General features: G+C 39.9%; 1 protein-coding gene across 5 annotated transcripts in view; it reads right to left on the bottom strand.

Annotated features, from left to right (window-relative positions):
- Positions 1 to 20,524, bottom strand: part of BBX (BBX high mobility group box domain containing) — a 258,252-nt gene that overhangs the window by 57,732 nt on the left and 179,996 nt on the right. For all 5 annotated transcript variants that reach the window (XM_046658686.1, XM_046658685.1, XM_046658688.1 and 2 more), the window contains 3 exons: positions 15,274 to 15,469; positions 11,629 to 11,696; positions 14 to 94 (listed from right to left, as the gene is read on the bottom strand). In XM_046658686.1, coding sequence (XP_046514642.1) covers positions 14 to 94; positions 11,629 to 11,696; positions 15,274 to 15,469 — 345 coding nt within the window. The remainder of the gene's footprint in view (positions 1 to 13; positions 95 to 11,628; positions 11,697 to 15,273; positions 15,470 to 20,524) is intronic.

Below are 20,524 nucleotides of genomic sequence, written 5' to 3'. Positions count from 1 at the left end.
TGTAATGTATTACCTCAGCAAACTGAAACAATGGGGACTTCTGACGCAATTCAGGGGACTCTGAAACATCAGGCCTGCAAGTGCCAGAAGACACCTGAAAGAAAGAAGATACATGAGGCATCACAGAGTGGGTTCTGGAAGACAACAGAAGATAAATGTACCGAAAACGTTCCTATTTGAGGAAAAAATGGTTCCGATTCCCACAATTTGAGACAATACAGTGAGAAAAAAGTAGTTGTATTCTATAGTTTTATATGAGAAGCCACTCAACTGCAAATAATGCCATAAATAGTAGGATAATGCATTTTAGAAAAGTTAATATTCACCTAAGAGAAATTCCTCCAGTGATGCCCGTTTGATCTGCTGGCTTTCTGTCACCAAACCAAAAGAATAGCTACTTCTTCCACGTTCTGTGTTTCCCCAGGATGTCATGTCCCCAGACTACATGAACACACACAAGATCTGATAATATAAATCTTTCGGGAAAACAAAACTAAAATCAAATGCTTGTTTTCCAGGATTTTCACGTGTTTATACACAAGCCTCAATCTTCGAAAGGTTAGTATTTATCTAAGAGAACTTTTTTATAACTTCTATTTTCCTTTGCACCATTTACCATGTTGGGTAAACATTTAAAGCTCTGCTATCTTCATTTGCCATCTTCATTATTAACACAAGTTACAGAAACACCACTGGTTTTTAAAAAATTCTCACTACTAGTCAAGTCTTCTTTTCAGGATACACATTTCCTCTTCTATCTCATCACTAAAATTGGCCCATTTCTGCATTTGGGTAACATAATCACATAGGTAACCAACCGTAATTCAATGTCACAGGAGTCCCAATGTTAGCAAGGGAAGGATTTCATTATTGCTGTCATCTAACCCTTTTTACAGATGAAGGAAATTAGGAACAACACTCAATAATCTTATTCTTTATCTTCATGGCACTTGGCACTGATCACCATAAGACAAAAATATCTGTTTATTGGGCATCTTCTCTCAGTGGCTTTGTTTAATGCAGAATCCTAACACTGCCTGGGCACGATGTAGATGCTCAACAAATATGCTAAATAAACTAAATGAAAGTTGACAACAAGTATTCTAAATCCCAAATGAGTGTGTGTTCTCCCCATCAATCCCACCTTCCTGAATGACAAGGTTAGGGAGTCTTAGGGAAAAAGCTATCTTTCACTATAGAAGAAAAACAGTTAAGAAGTTAAAAATACTTTTTAAGAACATGTTTCTGAGAACAAAATAATCCAAGTTCACCACCGAAAATCTGAAAAAAACAAAAAACAAGATACTGAGGAAAAGTCACCCACAGTGTTATCTTCTAAAGATAAACTGTGACTATTCCATGCACATTCTTCCAGTTGTATACGTAGATAATTTTTCCAACAAAAGTTGGACTTTGTACTATAGATATAGAATGTTCTTTTTTAACAACACATTAACTTCCCTGTGTTATTAAACCTTTTCCAACGTAATTTTAATAGCTGCATGTGATTAGATTCAATGGTTGAATCCTATGGAAAGTGCTGAGAATCACCCAGGCTGCATTCCTAAAAACAGATTTTCTCACCAAACTTCTTTATTAGACAGCGAAGACATGTTTCTCTAACAGTGTCACAGGCCATCGGGCAGAAGCAGGCATCTGAAATTTTAATTGTCACCTTTGGATCTGAAAGAGTAATGGCCCCTTCTTCCACTGATAAGCTCCACAGAGAAGGTGCGGCAGCCTTAATTAATTTGCTACCTGTGGTTTGGCTGCCAAAGCCTGACTCTGTTACTGTCATTGACTATTTGACAAGTTGTATGCCAAATGGCTCAAAAGTGTTTTTATTTGTTTCCCAAGAATGGGAAGCCAAGGAGACACAAAATACACTAAAAAGAAGGCCAATGAATCCTGAAATTACTAGCCACAAAAAAAACTCCTTTTTTGGAAGGAATACTTGAACAAAATATATCTTTATATTATAATTTAGGGAAAAAATCAATATTATCCTGGTTTATCAAGAAATCCTGGGGCTGGCCCGGTGGTATAGCAGTTAAGTGCACACACTCCACTTCAGTGGCCCAGGGTTCACAGGTTCAGATCCTGGGCATGGACCTACGCATTGCTTATCAAGGCATGCTGTGGTGGTGTCCCACATATAATAGAGGAAGATGGGCACAGACGTTAGCTCAGGGCCAGTCTTCCTCAGCAAAAGGAAGAGGATTGGCAGTAGATGTTAGCTCAGGGCTAATCTTCCAAAAAAAAAAAAAAAAGAAATCCTGTGTGGTTAGCCCCTAGATATCTTGGTAAATAATCAAAACCCGATTTAAAATCAAGCCTAGGACTAAATGAAAATTATAAAGTGTCTTTATAAATCTTTAATAATGTAGGTTGTACACGTGACAGAAATCTATGAAAAGATATTTGGAATTAAACATATCATTTAGGGTAATACACTGCATATAGCCTATATAATATATATTCTTATTTCACTTCCCACAATGCATGAGAATAGTTACCATTTACCCTAGGGCTTAATTAGAGTTCATATTAACTGTAAGAAGAAAAGTCCATTTTCTTGTAAGTCCCATTTATAGATTACTTAACCGTAACTACAAATCAAGTCACAAAGTTTTAAAGTTAAATGAGACCCTTTGCAAATCACTGGGATGGATGGTCTTAAACAAAACTTTCTATTTGAACGGATAATTCAAATGTAAGTGATTATCAAGGCATCTGTAATCCTGCACATGATAAGTCAATTGCACTACGCAATCAAAGCAATCTGTGCACGCATGTTCATGATCACCACGCACCTGACGTACAGCAGATGCACAAGGCATACCCATTGACTGACTTGATTCTGTGTGTGTGTGAATATCAAGAATCTCAATGACCTGGCCAGGAATTGCACAACAACGGCTGTTCAATGGTTAAAAGAGCAGTAACAGAGGCACTGAGGCTGTGCATTTTACTGGATGACACCCTCTCTCCAAACCTAGTTACTCTTACTTTAAAGCACTGTGGACTTAGCATAATCTTCAGTGCATTACAATGGAAACAGCAAAAATCAGGAGGCAGGAGAACTGGGTTACTACTAAGCTGCGTGGTTATCTGACTCGAGTTCACAGCAGAACAGAAGCAGCCAGTCAGGAGGGCCAAGAGAGGGGTGAGAAAAAGGAAGAGCGTTGCAAAAGAAACAGTGCCAGCTGCAAGAAGACACCGGGAGAAGACAGAAGAACTGTAAGAACAGACAGAAATGTGTTCCACAGCACTCTAGTCGGTCTAAAAGGAATGAAGGTAGGGCAAATAGCCCAGAGTTCCTCCTGAAGGCACCAGTTCACTCAGTAATTAATATTTATAACTATGATTCTAAGTTGTCAAGATAAGGATAATTATAAAATATATCCTTTGTTAAAAGGCAGAAATGCATGATACATGCTACACATATTCCCATCTAAAATTTCAAAATGTAAAAATGGTTCAATGACAAGGAAAATGTGTACATGCAGAATTCATTTTTGACTGCTTGATAAATATGGCACCCAATGCAGGTGCGTGTATTTGTGCAAACACCAATATGCATACACGTTTGGTAAAGAAATCTCAGATTCTCTCCACACAAAAGGAGGAGGGTATTTTCCACAAAAGGCTCCTGTTGAAGTAATGTTATCAGTCAGACGGTCCCAGACCCTGTCGTCTTGCTGTCTGTATTTATAGCACTTGAAATTCCTTACTAGGTGGGGTGTGTTTTTTACGGATAAACATCTCCTCCTCAATATCCATTCCTATGCTAGATCCAGCTTACTTTCTAAATACAGCAGAATATAAAAGAGTCAAAGATATCTGTTCACTAATTAAGAGTTAAGAAAAGACACTAAATAAGCAGAGGTTAAATAAAGGGAGGAAAAAACCCAAGAAGCTGCTTCTAGAAATACTCACTGAAATAATCCCTAACGCCACTAGGTGTAGCTGTCTGCCCAAGAAAGCAAACAGCTCAAGGGGTGTTACAAAGTTTTGTTAACCACATAGTCAACTTCCCTTAAACCCAATCTTCTCTGATTTAGCTGTAATTCTCAATAGCCGAGGAAGGGCAATGGTTAGTATAATTAACAATTATGACGAAGCAGCATTTTTTCACAGGTGCAATTCAGACTGTGAAAACTGTAGACAGAAACTCGATCCAGGCCCCTGATATAAAACAGATCAAGCCAGTTAGACGCGGTTTGGAAACCCAGATTTCATCAAGAGCCCGTTACTGCTTCTCAAGGCACAAGACCACAGCCAGCACAGCTGAACTGAGATGAACACAGTCCACCAAAGGGGTAAGAACACCGGCCGTAGGTGAAGTACACACTCCAGCCCTCGCTGATTCAAACACTCACTGATTACTCACTTCTTCCACAAACAGTCAATCAACATCTATCGCGTGTCAGCCACAAAGACTGCTGCTTTCAAGAAGCTTACATTCATTCCACTTGCATGCATTTTGTGCTGGGGAATGAAATGATGACTAGGAGAATGTGTCTGGCCCTTAAGTTGCTTACAATTCAAGTGTAGGGGACAGGTACACATGTAAGAACTAAGTGCATCCTGGTGGTGGAATATTATGGGGTCCATGGGAGGACAGAGCAGCCTTCGTTCTTTCGGATGCCTGGAAGCCAAGCAACACCTGAGATATACCTACAAGCAGCAACAGAACTGGAAATGATGGGGTAACAGCAGGAGGGAAAGGACGGAGGCAAGTGCCCCGTGTGTGTGAGAAACAGTGACTTTCCCAGTGTGGCTGAAGATTAAGACGCCTGGGAGCGCTGTGGGAAACGAATTGGAATGAGGGAAATTTGAATTCTATGTTAGGAAATTCGAAAATTAGGCTAAAGGCAATGAGGAGCTAGCCGGAGTCTGCAGTCAGGGGAGTGGTGTGATAAGAGATGTGTAGTCGGAGAATTCTGCCAGGGAGCGCAGGACGACCTTGGCTGGGGAGCGGCTGGAGGCAGGAGACCAATTAGAAGGTTAAGGAGATAGACCAGCTGAGATGTGAGGCCCCAATTAAGCCAGAGCTGGTATTTGCCAGGCCTGCAGGAGACAAGGCTGGTTGAGGGAGAGGGGTCAGACAAGGCAAGTGCTTCCACGGAGGCAGGCTAACGCCTGTCACCAAAAGAGGGGCTGTGCCAGAAAGAAGTGGGGTGAGGTGGGGCTGGGGCTGTCTGCTATGGGAGGAGAGGGCTTGGGGGTCGAGGAGCCAGTTTCAGAGTTCAAGAGTGAAGATCCTGGGTCACTCGAGGCCCAGGGATCTGATTCTCACCCCCCCTCCCCGTTTCGCCAGGTATCCTTCAATAACTGATTATTTAATTTGCATTTAACGATATGATAATATGTTAAATGAAGCTCTGAAATGGACTTGAGCTTAAACACAGGTGAATTAAATGTAAGGATATTACATCCAAGTTAGTCCTTCAAAACGCTGTGAAGGACTAAAATGAGGCCACTCAATTAAACCTGAATTTAGCTACAGCGCCGCACTGGGCTGGCCGACCCCAGGGCTGGGCTACCCCGGGGGCACGGCCAATTAACAGGGCAGAGAGTGGCTCCCCTACTAGACGCGGCGACTCATCTGGCCGAGAGGCAGCATCAGGCTTACTCCGGGCACGGGGCTACCAGAGCACTGGACGCTGTGACAGGCAGTAAGGGGTCCAGAGGTGACTGCAGCCACCTCTACAGACAACACAGCATCCTTCTCAGCTTCCGCATTTGATGGAGCGGTAACAGAGCTACTCTGCCGTCATTGTTCTCCACCCACCTCTGTCCACCTGGGCTCCCTGGCTGCCCACCCTCCCCATGACCCCTTCCCTCCAGCTCTGGGCGCTGGAGGAGCCCAGGCAAGTTCATCACTGTCTTGCGCAGTGCAGCCTGGGAACTCCTCGAGGACAGACACCTGTCAATCAAGGTGGGTGAAAGGACCTGACTCTCTGGGCTTTGAGTCCCACTGCTGAGAGAGAAGAGGCTGGGCTGGCAGTTCCAGCCCGAACGGCCAGCGAACAGTGACGTCAAACGGGGAGGTCTCCACCAGGAAGACAGAAAGGTAAAATTTAAATCTAGTACATTTCCTCACAAAATACACTTAGAAGCTATGAAACTGTGAGAAGCGAAGAAAAGCTTTGATTTTGGGGGTGTGGGGGGTGAGCTGGGGAGGGGGTTGGCATTCAGTGTTCAATAAAGCTGAGTTGTCCTAACCACTTCCATCCTGTCATTGTTCCTGATCTCGAGTTGCTGAAGATCTTCTGGATGAGTCAAGACTTACCCATAGTATACAATGAGAAAAAAAATTAAAAAAAAGACTTTTGTTATAGAGTTTATAATAAAGAATACAACTAAATAAAATCAAGTGCTGAAATGTATAACACTGACAGCACCACCTCCTCCAGGAAGCCCTTTCTGATTTCTTGAGCCAAATTTGATTCCTCTTCTTCCTAACCCTTCATAGCTCTTACTGTCAAACAGAAACTTAGATACACAAACTATTTTTAAACAGGCAGATGGTGATTAATGAACAAAAATCAATGTGATTCCCTTTGAAGCCAGAAGTATCATGTGAAGGGTTGCTATCTCTAAAAACCTGAACCTTCATACATCATCCACGAAGGCAGAGACTGTATCTGGTCTGTTTGCCAATGTGCCTGACACATAGAAAGCATGCGATAGATACCTGCCATATGACTGAATCTGAGAAAAGATGACACACAGTTCCTGCACCGCTTAATTCTTATACAACGCAACCTTTATAGTTCCTTAACGGAGGCGCGCCATCATCTGTAGGCATATTCTCCCCTAACTTTGATGCTAACTCAGCCACGCTGCTGAAGTCAGACTTCGTATATTGATTGCTCCCAGGTATTAAAAAGTTGTCTCCTCCTCGAGCACCTGGTGATAAAGGAGCAAATTACACCTGTAATTTCCTACAAATTTTCAATGGGCAGGAACTCTGTGTGTGCGTGCAGTGCTGGTAAAGCATACCAGAGGCTTTAGGAGCAATGCCTGCTGTAATTTAAGCTTTCAAGTTAAGTATGAAATTCCTGGAATAATTTATGGTAATAATACTAGGTACCTACAAGAAGCCTTTTCAGGAGAGTGAAAAATGCCTTATGGGTTTTATTTAATTAATCTTCACAGATGTCTTGGGAGTTAGAGGCACGCGGTATTATTATTAGCTCCATTTTACAGGATGGAAGGCAAAGAAGAAAGTGGCTTGACCATAACTTTGCTGTCTTGTCTTTTGGTTCCAACAGAGACTAGGCATTCTAAAATCAGGTCCCAAGATCTAATGCACTTCCCATACACCTGAAAGCTTACCCTCAGTCATTCAACTAAAGAGATACTGACGCCTTCAAACCTTTTCATCCGCCTAACGTTACATATTTTCCATCATTCCCCAAACCATCCCTTCTGATCTAGCCAAGATGACTTTCTGGCGCCCACTTAGGTCCACCATGGAATGTTGTCCTTTCTACTATTAATCCAAGCTGTTCTATAGATTATAGAACAGAATTATCTTCCTTTCACACACTCTGAATTGTAGCACTCCCTGCCTTTATTTATTTATTTTTTTGCTGGGGAAGAGTCTCCCTGAGCTAACACCTGTTGCCAATCTTCCTCTGTTTCATATGTGGGCTGCTGCCACAGCACAGCCACTGACAAGTGGTGTAGGTCTGTGCCTGGGGACCGAACCTGGATCACCGGAGTGGAGCATGCCGAGCTTAACCACTAGGCCACTGGGACTGGTCATCCATGCCTTTATTATTAAATTTTAATTTAGCTTTACATTTTTATTAAAGTAACAAATATAACAGTATAGAAGACTTTTAGCCTTAAAGATTACTTCTAGAGCGTCTAGATCAAATACTTATTTATTATTTACTGCATTTTCATCTTAGATAATAACTCCCTGATATGAAACCTAAGGGCTTAACTCTCTTAATTTAGCTGCCTTCTCTTTAGCTCTTCCCAGAGTTTGATGTGAACATTATTACTTTCATTTCTTCTATTTTTTCTTTCTTGTTCCTTTAAAGCAAAAAAAAAAAGTATGTATGTTCGCTCAAATCCCAGGGCATTCTGGTGAACAGACTGGCTCTCTGCAGCCCCCAGCTAGCCTATTTTCAGCTGGCACTTGTATCATATTTTATTGATTAAACAACTTCTGTTCGATTTCTGATTTACGTAAGTTTGCTAAAATCTCACATTCATTGGAAACACTTCTTTCTACTTCCTTCCCTGATATGGGATTATTTCCTAACGAGACTGCTGTGCTCCTGTGTCACCAGGTCTCAGGAGCGTGAAGCTGTGTCCACCATTTTGAGCCACGGGTCACTCCTCTATGCCCATCTTGACCAATACATCTATGCTGCTTCCTCTATCCATAAATTCTTTAATGACAAACACTGCTTTTTAAAATGTATCCCAAATATTTAATGCATTTCAATGTATTCTGGGTATAAAGGAAATATGAGGCTGATGATTTATGTGAAAAATAAAAGAACCAAAACAAACTGTAAATGCAAATTTCATCCCTTTTTTTACATCAGAGACACAAAATTGCCACAAGTGAAACCACAGAACCAAGCGTGGCTCAATAACAGTCACATATAGAAACACTGGCCCAATAATGCCCAAAATCTATTATGGTGGGTTCAGAGTTAATCAGAGGACTAAGAAAAAGAGAAAACATTTTGTTATTATTTCTCCCCTGCTATCTCAAGAACCTCTATTTCTCTCTAAAAAATATGAGCACTTCAGGTAGATGCAGGAAACACTATACGCCAAAGATGCTTTGAATCTCAAATTGTATTATTTCAGTTACAACCAGCCTCTCTACCTTCTAGAATTGTTTAAATATATACATATATACTGCCCTATAGCTATAACCTATATTAAATATATAACCTATATATATATAAAACTTATATTAAAAATATATTTAACCTATATTAAAATTTCCATAATTAAAAAATATTGGCTTTTGAGGACTTTTTCTATGTGGTGTTAGGTCTCAACTTAGTTAACTCAGGAAAATCTCCTCCCTTTAAGAATGCTATTTCAGAATAAGAATTCTGTCATGGCCATTTTAAAAAGTCCTTACAATCAGACCTTCTCTGTGGCAGAAGTTTTGGAAAATGTCACTTTATTTGACTGGTCCTACCTAACATTATAAACAGACTTCATAGTAATTGTTCCAAATGACAGAAGTATGAAATTTCTGTCTCTCTCTTCTTATCTCATTATCCTGACAATTTTCTTAGAAAAATGTAAGTATATATTTACTATATGTGTCTTACGCTGATCACGTCTCTATGTATTTAAGCCCTGAAAGTTCTACGACCATGTCTGCACATTTGCAAGACTGTGCACAGGAAATCAGGTGCTACACGAAGTCTGCCAATACGTAAGACATAAACTCTCTAATTAATTATATTCAGAGACAGGATTATTTTATACAAATTTCACTGCTTTATTGTCTCAGTATCTCAAGATTATCTTCAATAACGACCGAAATATCTCTGAGGTGAGAAGTAGGGGTTATGCAGGAAGACTTGCATTCTTAGAAGCAGTTCTTACAGACCTAAGTGAGGGCAACGCCTTAGCAAACCTCCCTTCTCCTATATGGTCCACTTCTTTAAGTCACTTAGCTTTCTCAGTTTCTTTAGCTTGAGAATTCTCAAAATGGTTCCCCTTTATCAGAAACGAAAGGTTGACCTCTGCACTGTTTAAACTGCTTGTGTCAAAACTCGGCTGCTCTTAAAAGACGGGAGGAGGGGCCGGCCAAGTAGTTAAGTTCTCGCGCTCCACCTTTGGTGACCCAGGGTTTCGCTGGTTCGGATCCTGGGTGCGGACATGGCACTGCTCATCAGGCCACGGTGAGGCGGTGTCCCACATGCCACAACTGGAAGGACCCACAACTAAAAATGTACAACCATGTACTAGGGGGGTTGGGGGAGAAAAAAAAAAAAGAAGATTGGCAACAGTTGTTAGCTCAGGTGCCAATCTTTAAAAAAAAAAAAAAAAAAGGCGGGAGGAGAAATCTTCACTGAAAAGAGCCCAGGAGGCAAACTTTAATCAAAGAAAACAACAATCATTCTTTTCTTTGACTAGCATTCCATCTATCTGTAAGTTCTATAGATGTTTATTTGTTTACATTTGTTCCTGAAGGTTAAAAAGAACACTAACAGATGTTGGGAAGGAAACATTATTATAATCTAATCTGTTAGAAGAGATGAGGCTGACTTCAGAATATGGTGCATCCTTGGAAATCATGAGTCGGCCTGTGCGGAAATGTCAAGTGTGCGTTCTTATTCCAACATTCACCTTTTGGAACATGCTTGGGAGACACTCACGTGAGAGTTAGTCTGACTGCTGTTAGGCAGCAGCCGCGTGTTAGAGAGTGAAATGACGCCCGAGAATGCTAGTGTGTTAGGAAGCACAATCTATGCCGAATGAGTATGCCAAGGTTCAGAGGGACATGTTTACTTTTTTCAGCTAAAGAGTAGTACAATGTAAATACCTACCAGTCCATCAATTTACGCATTTTTTGCTACACTGAATTGAATGGAATCAAAATAATTAAGTTAGATCAAGCATTTGGTCAACTACTATGGATCCCAAATGTAAACTATAAATCATAAAAGCCTTTTGTGATGTACATATCTTATATGGTATCTTCTAAAACCATTATTTGAATAGGCTTCAACTGTAATCTGTAGGGCATACTCACAACTTAAAAAAAAAAAGAGAAAAAAATATATCCGCAATAAAATTGAGCTGACTGCTACTTTGCCCTAAATAGTGACTGTGGTTGGGGATTGAAAAATTTCCATCTCGAGTACCTGAGTGTGGTAAAATAACATGACCTGCAGGTTAATTTGTCTGGCCCCTGTTAAATGGGTCTGGAAAATAGAGGAATTCCACAAATGCAAACTATGCATGGTTAACTGCTACCACCTGCCCATCAAAATCAGACCAAAAACTGTTGAGCAAAAGCAGCCCAATAACTATACAAGGGAATAAAAGATCATGAAACCAAGGTCATGAGGGCATGGGTCCTTTTCATTTTCCATTTTAAAGAATAAAACAAGCTTGGAATGCCGTGTTTCCTGATTTTCAAAAACAGGAGTTTGAATTTATTCAGACACCAGAGAGACTGACAGCTTCATGCTTTTTTTAACTCTCATCTTTTCACTAGCAAGTCTAAATGAGAACATCACAAAAGCAGGGAATGTTATGAATAGAGCCGAATGGATCATAGGATCCACTGTACAGACCCATGACACAGTCATGGCAAATGCGAATTATCGGTATGTCCACGGCCTTTCTTACTCCTAGGCTCATGGAACCTCAAAATCTGCACCTAACCCGTGTCTGTGTCCTCTTGGGCTTATTTACACCACTTCCATTACCCTCAAGGCACAATGTAATGCAATAAACAGATCTTACTGAAAACAATTAAAAGCAAAGTTTGTTCACGAGTCTGTACAACAGTGAACAGTATAACACTATAGAACCAACAGTGTGAATGGAAGACAAATGTCTGTGCTCTCAACGTCCAGCATGAGCAGAGGGGAGAGGGGTGAGGGACCGGCTTACCTCTGGTGTGCCAAGAGCATGTTCTCCAGCTAAAAGCAGCATGCTCAGGCCGCCCATTTGAGTAGGATCTAAATAAGTCAAAAACAAATAAATCATCAATTTATAACCATGAAGTACCTATAATCCATGCGGAGTCAAATACAAAGACTAGCAATCAGAAATCCAACAGAATCACATATAACTTTTTATAGAAAACTTTAAAAACCCTTTATGTACCAACAACCTGGCATATATGTGCTCAGTACTCTTACTTTGTGAGCTTTTTAAACACCACTGTTGTCCCACCGTTCCAACACAGTGCTTTCTTCCAAATCACAGCTGTTTAGAACATGAGCTATCTCCTAATGAAAGGCTTCTTTCCTGACTGCCTAGGGGGTTTAGATGAATTTTTTTAAACAAAAGAGTGCTTATGCTTGTCTTCTAAGAAGTTTGAGATTGTTCTTCTCACATTGTTATTTCTGCCATGTGAAATTGGGGCTGAGAAAAAGGTCCAGGCTATCGGAGAAACAGAGAGAAATTTTACAAAAAGGCCTCCAAAATCTAGTGGGCTTTGTTCAAATAATCTTTAAGATTTTCAAAAACAAATTAAACAGTGATGTATTTTTGACATTTTACATCTGAAGCGTACAGACAGGACCATCCTCAAAATATCTTTAAGATTTAAAATGAATCCTTTTTATATTACCCAAAGTCTTTGTTTTCATTCCTTTGATAATCAGTAGAAACAAAAAGACAAAATAAAAACAGGAGAGTGGCAGATTTCTGACTCAGGATTCTATCTAAACAAAGAAAGTATTACAGACAACAAGAAACCTAGATCCTTTAAGGTTGTCTTAAATGAATTAAGTTTCAGAACTGCAATGAAATAACACATGTGAAAATGCCTCCCTCGGCACCTATCCTAGTGCATAAAGGTCCTCAATAAAGGCATTTTTAATTTTAGGGATCTCTCTACAATTAAACCTGAGGACCAGGCATCTTGTTGCCTGAAGAGATTTAGGAGTTTCTTTCTGATTTTTGATTTTTTGTTTACAGGTAGGCCCTTAAGTCATCTTTGTACATAGTCTGTCTCGAGAACTCATGAAGCAACTCAGACTGCACCTTATATAGAGTCAAATTAAAAAACGATTGAAAAAAGAATCTGAGAGAGTTAAAAAAAAAAAAAAGGAAGAGGTTATTAGAGGGGATAGTGTGTCATCAAATGATCAGGTGGTTAAGAAATAGCCCAGTGTTGGAAGGCAGCCACAGAGGAAGACACCAATGGCGAATACACGGGAACACCGGCTGATTTGACGAAACAAGGCTCTTTGCTGTTGTTTTAAGATTCCATCCTTAGTTAAGTGTTAAGTTTAAGAACTACTCTGGCTGTTAAAACAGACACTTAAATCTATTTAAAAATAAGAATCAAGAGGGGGAGATGAATATAACAAAGCACAAGTTTAATTTGGTTCTTTGGGCAGCTAAATACTGTTGTTGCTGTCGTTCTAGACGCTCTATTCAGGAGGGCTGGAGGATGGCTTTCTAATAAGGACAATGCATTAGTGCAAATTCTAAAGTAGAACAGGAACACATTTCCAAGGTAATTTATTTCAGTTATACGCCAACGTGACTTTGCAGGAAGTTTGCTGTATAGACTCTAAAACGCAGACCAAGGAATTGCCATCATCCTTTATATTAATTTATACTTACAAAATGTTATTCAGAAATATCAAAAATATATAAATAGCATGCTTTCCCTCCTCCAAAGGGGTCATACTAAATTAAATTCTACATAGCTTTTCATTCTTGGAAATCATACATTTGACGGCTTTGGGGTTATTCAAAATAGCAAAATCTCATGTGATAAGGACTATCGGGAAAAAAAACAAAATGAGATTTCATGTTGAGGAAAAGCTTCAACTGGCCTCTAAAAGTCCTACGGTATCGGCTAGATTCAAAAAGCTAAGGACCATGTTTAATTAAAGGCAAACTAATTTGCTTTCACTGTGCTGAACAGGGACATAACTAGAAATGCTGGACCAGTGTCACCCACTATACACTAGCTCAGCGAGGACTCTCATTGTGGATTCCCAGCACCCCTCACCAATCCTTCGTAACGACGTAATGTGAGGGGGATGTTCTCCTTTCCAGCATTTCACTTTAAAGAACGCTGTTTTTAAAAGCTGACATGTAAATATCTTGTTGAAGTCTAGGTCCCGTTTTCAATTTGTAGGTATAAAACTGTCAGAAGTGGTGCTACAGTCATCTTTTACAGCTTTCTGTAGTTTTTCTACAGTTATTTTTGGTTTGTGAAGAGACATTGTATGCAAAAAAACTACAGAGACTGATGTAGATTTAGTATTGGGAGAAAAAGTAACGGAAGATAAATAATAATCGAAGGAATTCCAGTAGAAGCCAATCGTCCATATAGTCTTCTTTGGTCCTGATAACAGAATGTTTTATAGAACACACCAATTGCTAGAATCTGGGAAGCGCAGAAAGCTCACCAAGACTACTGGCAAGTGGGTTGAAGCTAAAATTGTATATAAAATGACAGCTACAACAAGGACAGATCTCTGGATTCTTCTGGGATATGCAGAAGCATCATTTCGGAAGCTCACCTAGAATTATACTACACACACTTACATCACAGTCACCCCAAGCGTTTGTCCCCCCAGAATGCTGCCATTACGTTAGACTGCCTTTCTCGGTTTATGTAGGACACCAACACATCCTTGTTATGCTATGAATCACACACTGCACTATTAAATCTCATTAGGTCTACTGGCTACTAAAAAAATGAGGTGTCCTCACAATGTTGTGCAACCTTCTCTCCTAAGCTTTCTGTATTGCAAATGGCTCAGTGCTCTCATTTTGAAGAACATTTGCTTGTAATAATGAAATAGGAACCTGATAGCTCAACACCAACTTCACTGCCTCCACTCTGTCCAATCTCCCAATTGCATCCTGGAAAATTCCTCTTTTGATTCCTGCATTGCAACAGCCAGGGAAGACACAGCCATTTGCAGGGTGAAGATAAATACTTTATTTCATGGTAATAAATGCTTCAGCATTCCTTACCACCCAAAGAGTATTAAAGGTCCCATAACAAATGGGACCATCTGGAACTTTAAATTTGCCCAGCCCATACAGGAACTGGGGTAGGAAGTGGGTAGGACTGGAATTCCCTCTAAGAAACAGCTGTCAGATTTGTCTCAGATTTGCGATGGAGTTGTTCATATTCTTGCCCTCAATGCTTCAGATCCTCAGATGACCTACATAGTTGTGACTTTTTAAGTACCCACGATAACGAAGGTGCTTACTGGGACAGCTTAATAGTGTATATGTGTGTGTAAGCTGTTTTGTTACATTAGAAAATTCCTTGAGCTCCTGACAGTCTCTATCTACATTGCTGTCTGCTTTTCCATAATATCAATGTCAGGAATTCACATATATTTATAACGACCCTAGCACTTGGTCTGTACCTCCTTCCTTTAATTGTTTATACACATTCTATGCATGTCATGCTCCAAAGCTTTAAGATATGCTATATATTTCCACTGGTTATAAATTTCACTTCGCTTCTCTCTCTGTATTATTTGTTAAAAATATTGCCTAACGTATGGCCCCGTCCTTAAGGAAGGTAGAAACAGAGTCTAAACTCACCGGCCATTCCAAAGTTAAGCTGAGGCATTTCTTCGGTCTTAGCTTTCTTGGGGCTTGGTAAGTCTCTCGAAGAGTCAGACGGGAAGGCCCAGAGTTTCTTTCGTGGGTTGACAGTGGGTGTTGGGGATTTCACGGGCTTGTTTGTGGTAGGACACCATTTGTAGCCAGGATTTGCTTTCATAAATGCATCTTTATACTATGAATAAAGGATAACAGATTTTAATTAACACATAGGTTTAAAAAGTCCTAATAGCTTTCACTTCATCCCCTCTTTTAGATAATGAGTGAAAAAAACTTTCAGTAACTTCTGTGGCTTTCCTGGTACAAGAATGACAATCTCAGGACACAGCTTTAGAGACAGGACATTTTATCTACCTAAAAGTTCATTTGTGGGATGAGGGTACAGAGACAGAAAATTTTGCACCTTTTAACCCTCAGGTTTTTTTCAGTATCCAAAAAGCTGTCTGACCTTGGTGGAGAGAGGGAGTTATTCATCAAGGAAAGAGCCAAGGGCTTTGAAGGCAGAAAAACCAGAGTTCAAACCCTAGCATTTCCACTTAGGGTTCCAGTGAGCAAGGATGGAGAACGACGTACCCTCTCTGGGCTTAGCCTTAATTTCCATAAACTGAGACCAATACCACCAACACCCAGGGTTACTGTAAACAGTGATGCACAGTGCAGCAACTATTTCAGAGTAGGTCTCCGGTCCACATTACAAAGTCAATACCAGGGCCAGTTACCAGATTCCGCCCACTGCTTAATTTGACAAGTACAGTAAAAATTAAATCTATGCTTTGATGTACTAGTGAGGCAAATGTAGGCAAACTTAACAGACCAAAGTAGCCAGCTGTGGAATAAACCAACCAAGACCAAGAATGGGAGAAGGGGAACAAGGCAGGACAAAGTGATGCACAACTTTTCAGTTATTTGAAGATGTAGGGCCCATGAAGAGGAAAGAGTATTGGGTGCACAGTCTGATGACCTGGGTTCAAGGCCCACCTCTGCTATTAGCCAGCTATGGACATTCAGCAAGCTGCTGAACCCTTCTCAGCCTGAATTACTCCATCCATGAAGTGTAACTATACCTGCCAACATCCCAGGGTTCTGTAATCGGCATGCATGATCACAAATGTTACCGTGCTGAGAGCTGTGATGTGTGATGATGCAATTAATCCATCAGAAAATTTGTCTTTCCTTGGAAGCTTCAGCCTTCACTGACAATGTCTTCCTCTCTCCTTGATTTTTCTGTGGCTTTCTCCTATAACCCTTTCTCCCAACTCTGCCACTTCTTCCCCCTTTCTTGACAACAAAACTAAACGAAATACATTTATCACTATTGTATTTTCCATGTATTCGTCAGTCTACTGGATATGTTACTAAATTAATACAATTCTTTCAATCCTATAAGCTGGTCTTTTAAAATGATCACTTGGTGTGTAAAATTAACTAATTTAATGTAAGCTCTAAACAGCTTTTTATTTAACCCAATAGGAAAAAAGGTTCCTTCATCCTTGGTATAAGGAAAAGTATATGTAATCCAAATAAACTTTTTCCACCACTTCACTTTAAAACACATAAATGAAAATTGTACTATAGATAATATAAAGCAATGTTAATTGTCAATGGTTTAGAATTATCCCAAAGTTATCTTAATTCAAATTTTCTGAATAATCCTTTTTTTTTTCACTAAAAGCTGTATATCTGCGTGTTGATACACAGAGACATGTAGAAGGAAGGTAAGCATAAAACATGGTAAGATACAGTTCTACTTTTCTTACAAAATAATTAAAATAGGTCACAAGTTCAGAGCCAAATTAGAATTTACTACACACAGCAGAATATACTTGGAGGTATCAAATGTGATATAAGAGACACCCTACCCCAGCACATTCACGTGCTGGGGGGGGATTTACATATTAAGCTGAGGCAGACAAATAGACTCGCCTGCTGTCTGGAGGTGGAAAGTGACAAATGGCAGGAGGAGATGAAAATGGAAGAAGCAGACAACAAACATCATTACTGTGTTCCAGTAAAAGGCACACGGGCTGGGTTTGTCAGATGAACAGTCATTTGGACAAAGGTCACCATTCTATAAAGTGACAGAAGACTTTCAAACAAATTAATTGACATATTTGTCATGAGAAATAAAAAAGAAATTTTGGTAGTTTTTAAGAAGAAAGCCCCAGTTATGAAAGATGCTGGACAGATGTCACTAGCACTCAGATTTCTTCATTTCTTAGGTCTCCCCTTCCTCCTTTCCAATGTTGAGCTGCTAGATAAGTTTTTTTCCAGTATGATACCACATCCCTTGCTAAGAATCATTCAGTAATTTTCTTTGGTGAAAATCAATACATGTAATGGAACGTGATAACACTGTCATCCTTATGGAAGGAATTATGTTTAAAGCACTGATGACACTAAGTAAGGCCAGCTTAAACTAACATGATACGGAGCTGTGCTGAAGACAACACAAAGCAGTGACAGTCACTGACCATAACCATTTCTCTTCCTCTTGCACATATTCCACCCACCCACTCATCTCAATGTTTGTGAGCACTGAGTTGATGACAGACACTGGAAAGAAAAGAGCATGAATTAGGGTCTCTGCCTTCAAATTGTTTACAATCTACAATTAGCCACAAACATATTTCTTTTTACACATGGTCCATAAACCTTGCCCTGGCTCAGGCATGAAAAATGGATTTGCAAAGGGCCTGTAAAAGGGGAAGCTACCTACGAGTTGAAGGCCAAAGGGTAAGAGAAATGTCTGGTGTATGTGGGGTTTTATGGAAAACAGTAAAGGAGAATTCACTATGAAGGATTAACACTCTGTAACTGTATCACAATATTAACCTTGCAGATTCTTAAACTCAATGTAAATGTTCCATACCAAGACATTCATTAGGTCAATCAAGCATATATATTGAGCAAAAAGGTTAAGAATGTGGGAGACAGAGATAAGAATAACAAACAGTGCTTGTCCTTAAGGAATGTAAGACTTAGATGGAGATGCCATAAATTCATGTAAAGACACACAGGTCAACACAGGCAGTGTGTGAATGCCAAGTGAGGGCGGAGAAAGGAAGAGCCTCAGGGTGTGAGGACAGCTGTCTGTCCTTGGAACTTGGCACCTCATTAATCACTTGCTCTGATTCAGCTATAGGAGGCAAGAGAAAGGTTGAAACGTTTGTTGTGATGAGGTTATTAGAAAGGGATTACAGAGAAGGCTGAGTAAGGGAGAAAAGAGGGAAGACTATATACAGTCTGAAACAAACAGCTGAGTAAAACTATTAGCATGCTGGCCAACCATGTGGGCAAAAATCCATCATTACAGGATTGAAAGAGCCAGAGAGGCCCCACCCATCTGGATCCCCAGGGCAGGGCTATTCTTGCTGCAGTGGGAGGGGAAGCTCAGTTATCCTCCGAGAACATCAATCATGGGCTACTGGTCCTATCTCATAGATGACTAACTTCTTATACTGATTTTCAAAAACCTCCCATTAAAATAAAAATTCACCATATGGCTTCCAATTTTTTTCTGCAAATTTCCAACACATTAGATAATCTAAGTGAATCTACTTTACAGACACAGTTCCTAACTTACAAGATCCTCAGTAAATACTGGCTTCCTTCTCTCTGACCCCAACTACCACATTTCATTAGCAATAATAATAAATCACTATTATTCAGGAGTGGTATTAAATACATATCCCTGGTCACAGTATTTTTCCTACTTCATATATTACAACAAACGATTAAGCCTTTCTGTTGCCTTGTCATATACCAAAAGACAATACTCTATTACGTTACTCTCTCAAAAACTGGGTCCCAACACTAAATACTTTTCCAGATCATTTATAAGAATGGAAATTTGAGGGACGGGCCCCACGGCCAAGTGGTTAAGTTCACACGCTCCACTTCGGCGGCCCAGGGTTTTGTGGGTTTGGATCCTGGGCGTGGACATGGCACCACTCATCAGGCCATGCTGAGGCGGTGTCCCACATAGCACAACCAGAGGCACTCACAACTAGAATATACAACTATGTACTGGGGGAGTTTTGGGGAGAAGAAGAAGGAAAAAAAAAAGAAAAAAAGAAGGTTGGCAACAGATGTTAGCTCAGGTGCTAATCTAAGAAGAAAAAAAAAGAACAGAAATTTGATCTTAAAAGCACCTTAATGTCAATGAAAGACATACTTAACCAACTGTTCTCCAATTGCTTGTTTTAATTGGGGGCGGGTACTATCTAAAAGTCCAACCAATAGTTTTTCTAGCTATTGTTACAGTCTAGATCTTCTCAACAGAGGGAGAGAGAATGGCTACCCTGGTGAGGTCGAGTAAGAAGGGACCCTGGGAATGTCCACACAAAAAAACACAGCTGATTCTGGTGCAAACCATTGAAATATCGCCATGAAATAAAATCTACCAGAATTGTGGAGGAGAGATTACACAGGAAATTATCTGGTATTTTAAAAAGAGATATAACACATTTTTAATTTTATAACTATGCAGGGGGCTAAGTGAAACCCTAACATCATAAACCGTGAGACCCCATACCTCTTCACAGCAGCAGGCAGACACCGCATTACACAGGCTGGAAGCAGAAAGGAAGACATCCGAGGGGTGGCGCGAATCTGTACCACCTTAGTTCCACGACCTTTCCCTCACAGAAATTTAAAAATTATCATTTAGATAATAAGCCTCAATAGTACTATCTGATCTGAACTAATGTTGCTGGATATTTTTAACAGTGAGAAAATTAGACAGTTTTATGTGACAGGACGTTGACTTAATATTTTAAGTTATACATTGACCTGTAAAACTTTCACGATACAGCTACTCCAATAAAAATTATACACTTCAAAAAGTGACTTGACTAAGTGACCAGGATCATCTGGCTGTTTGATTGTGGAAAAGTCACAAATGTGAACCTGGGTGCACGGGCGCTAGCTGCAGATACGGTTCCCTAAACCGAGATTATTGCGGCAACAGTGCTCATTTCCGTACATAAAACTTTTTTGAAAGGACAATTTTACTTCCTCATTTGGGTAATTAGGAGAAAAGTCAGTTTAATCAGTTTGTGCTAATAAGAAAATCAAAATTCAGAATGTCTTTTAAAATGCAATTTTGTTATTTTACCTACATTTCTGAAAATGTATTAATAGATAAATTCATACGTTAACTAACTGGAATTGTAAAATGCTCATTTTCCTTAAAAAATTTGTTCACTTAGGTTTAGTAATTTCCTTAAAC

This window comes from Equus quagga, chromosome 4 (genome assembly GCF_021613505.1).
Source record: "Equus quagga isolate Etosha38 chromosome 4, UCLA_HA_Equagga_1.0, whole genome shotgun sequence".
NCBI lineage: Eukaryota > Metazoa > Chordata > Mammalia > Perissodactyla > Equidae > Equus > Equus quagga.
This window is presented reverse-complemented; position numbering and strand designations above follow the sequence as displayed.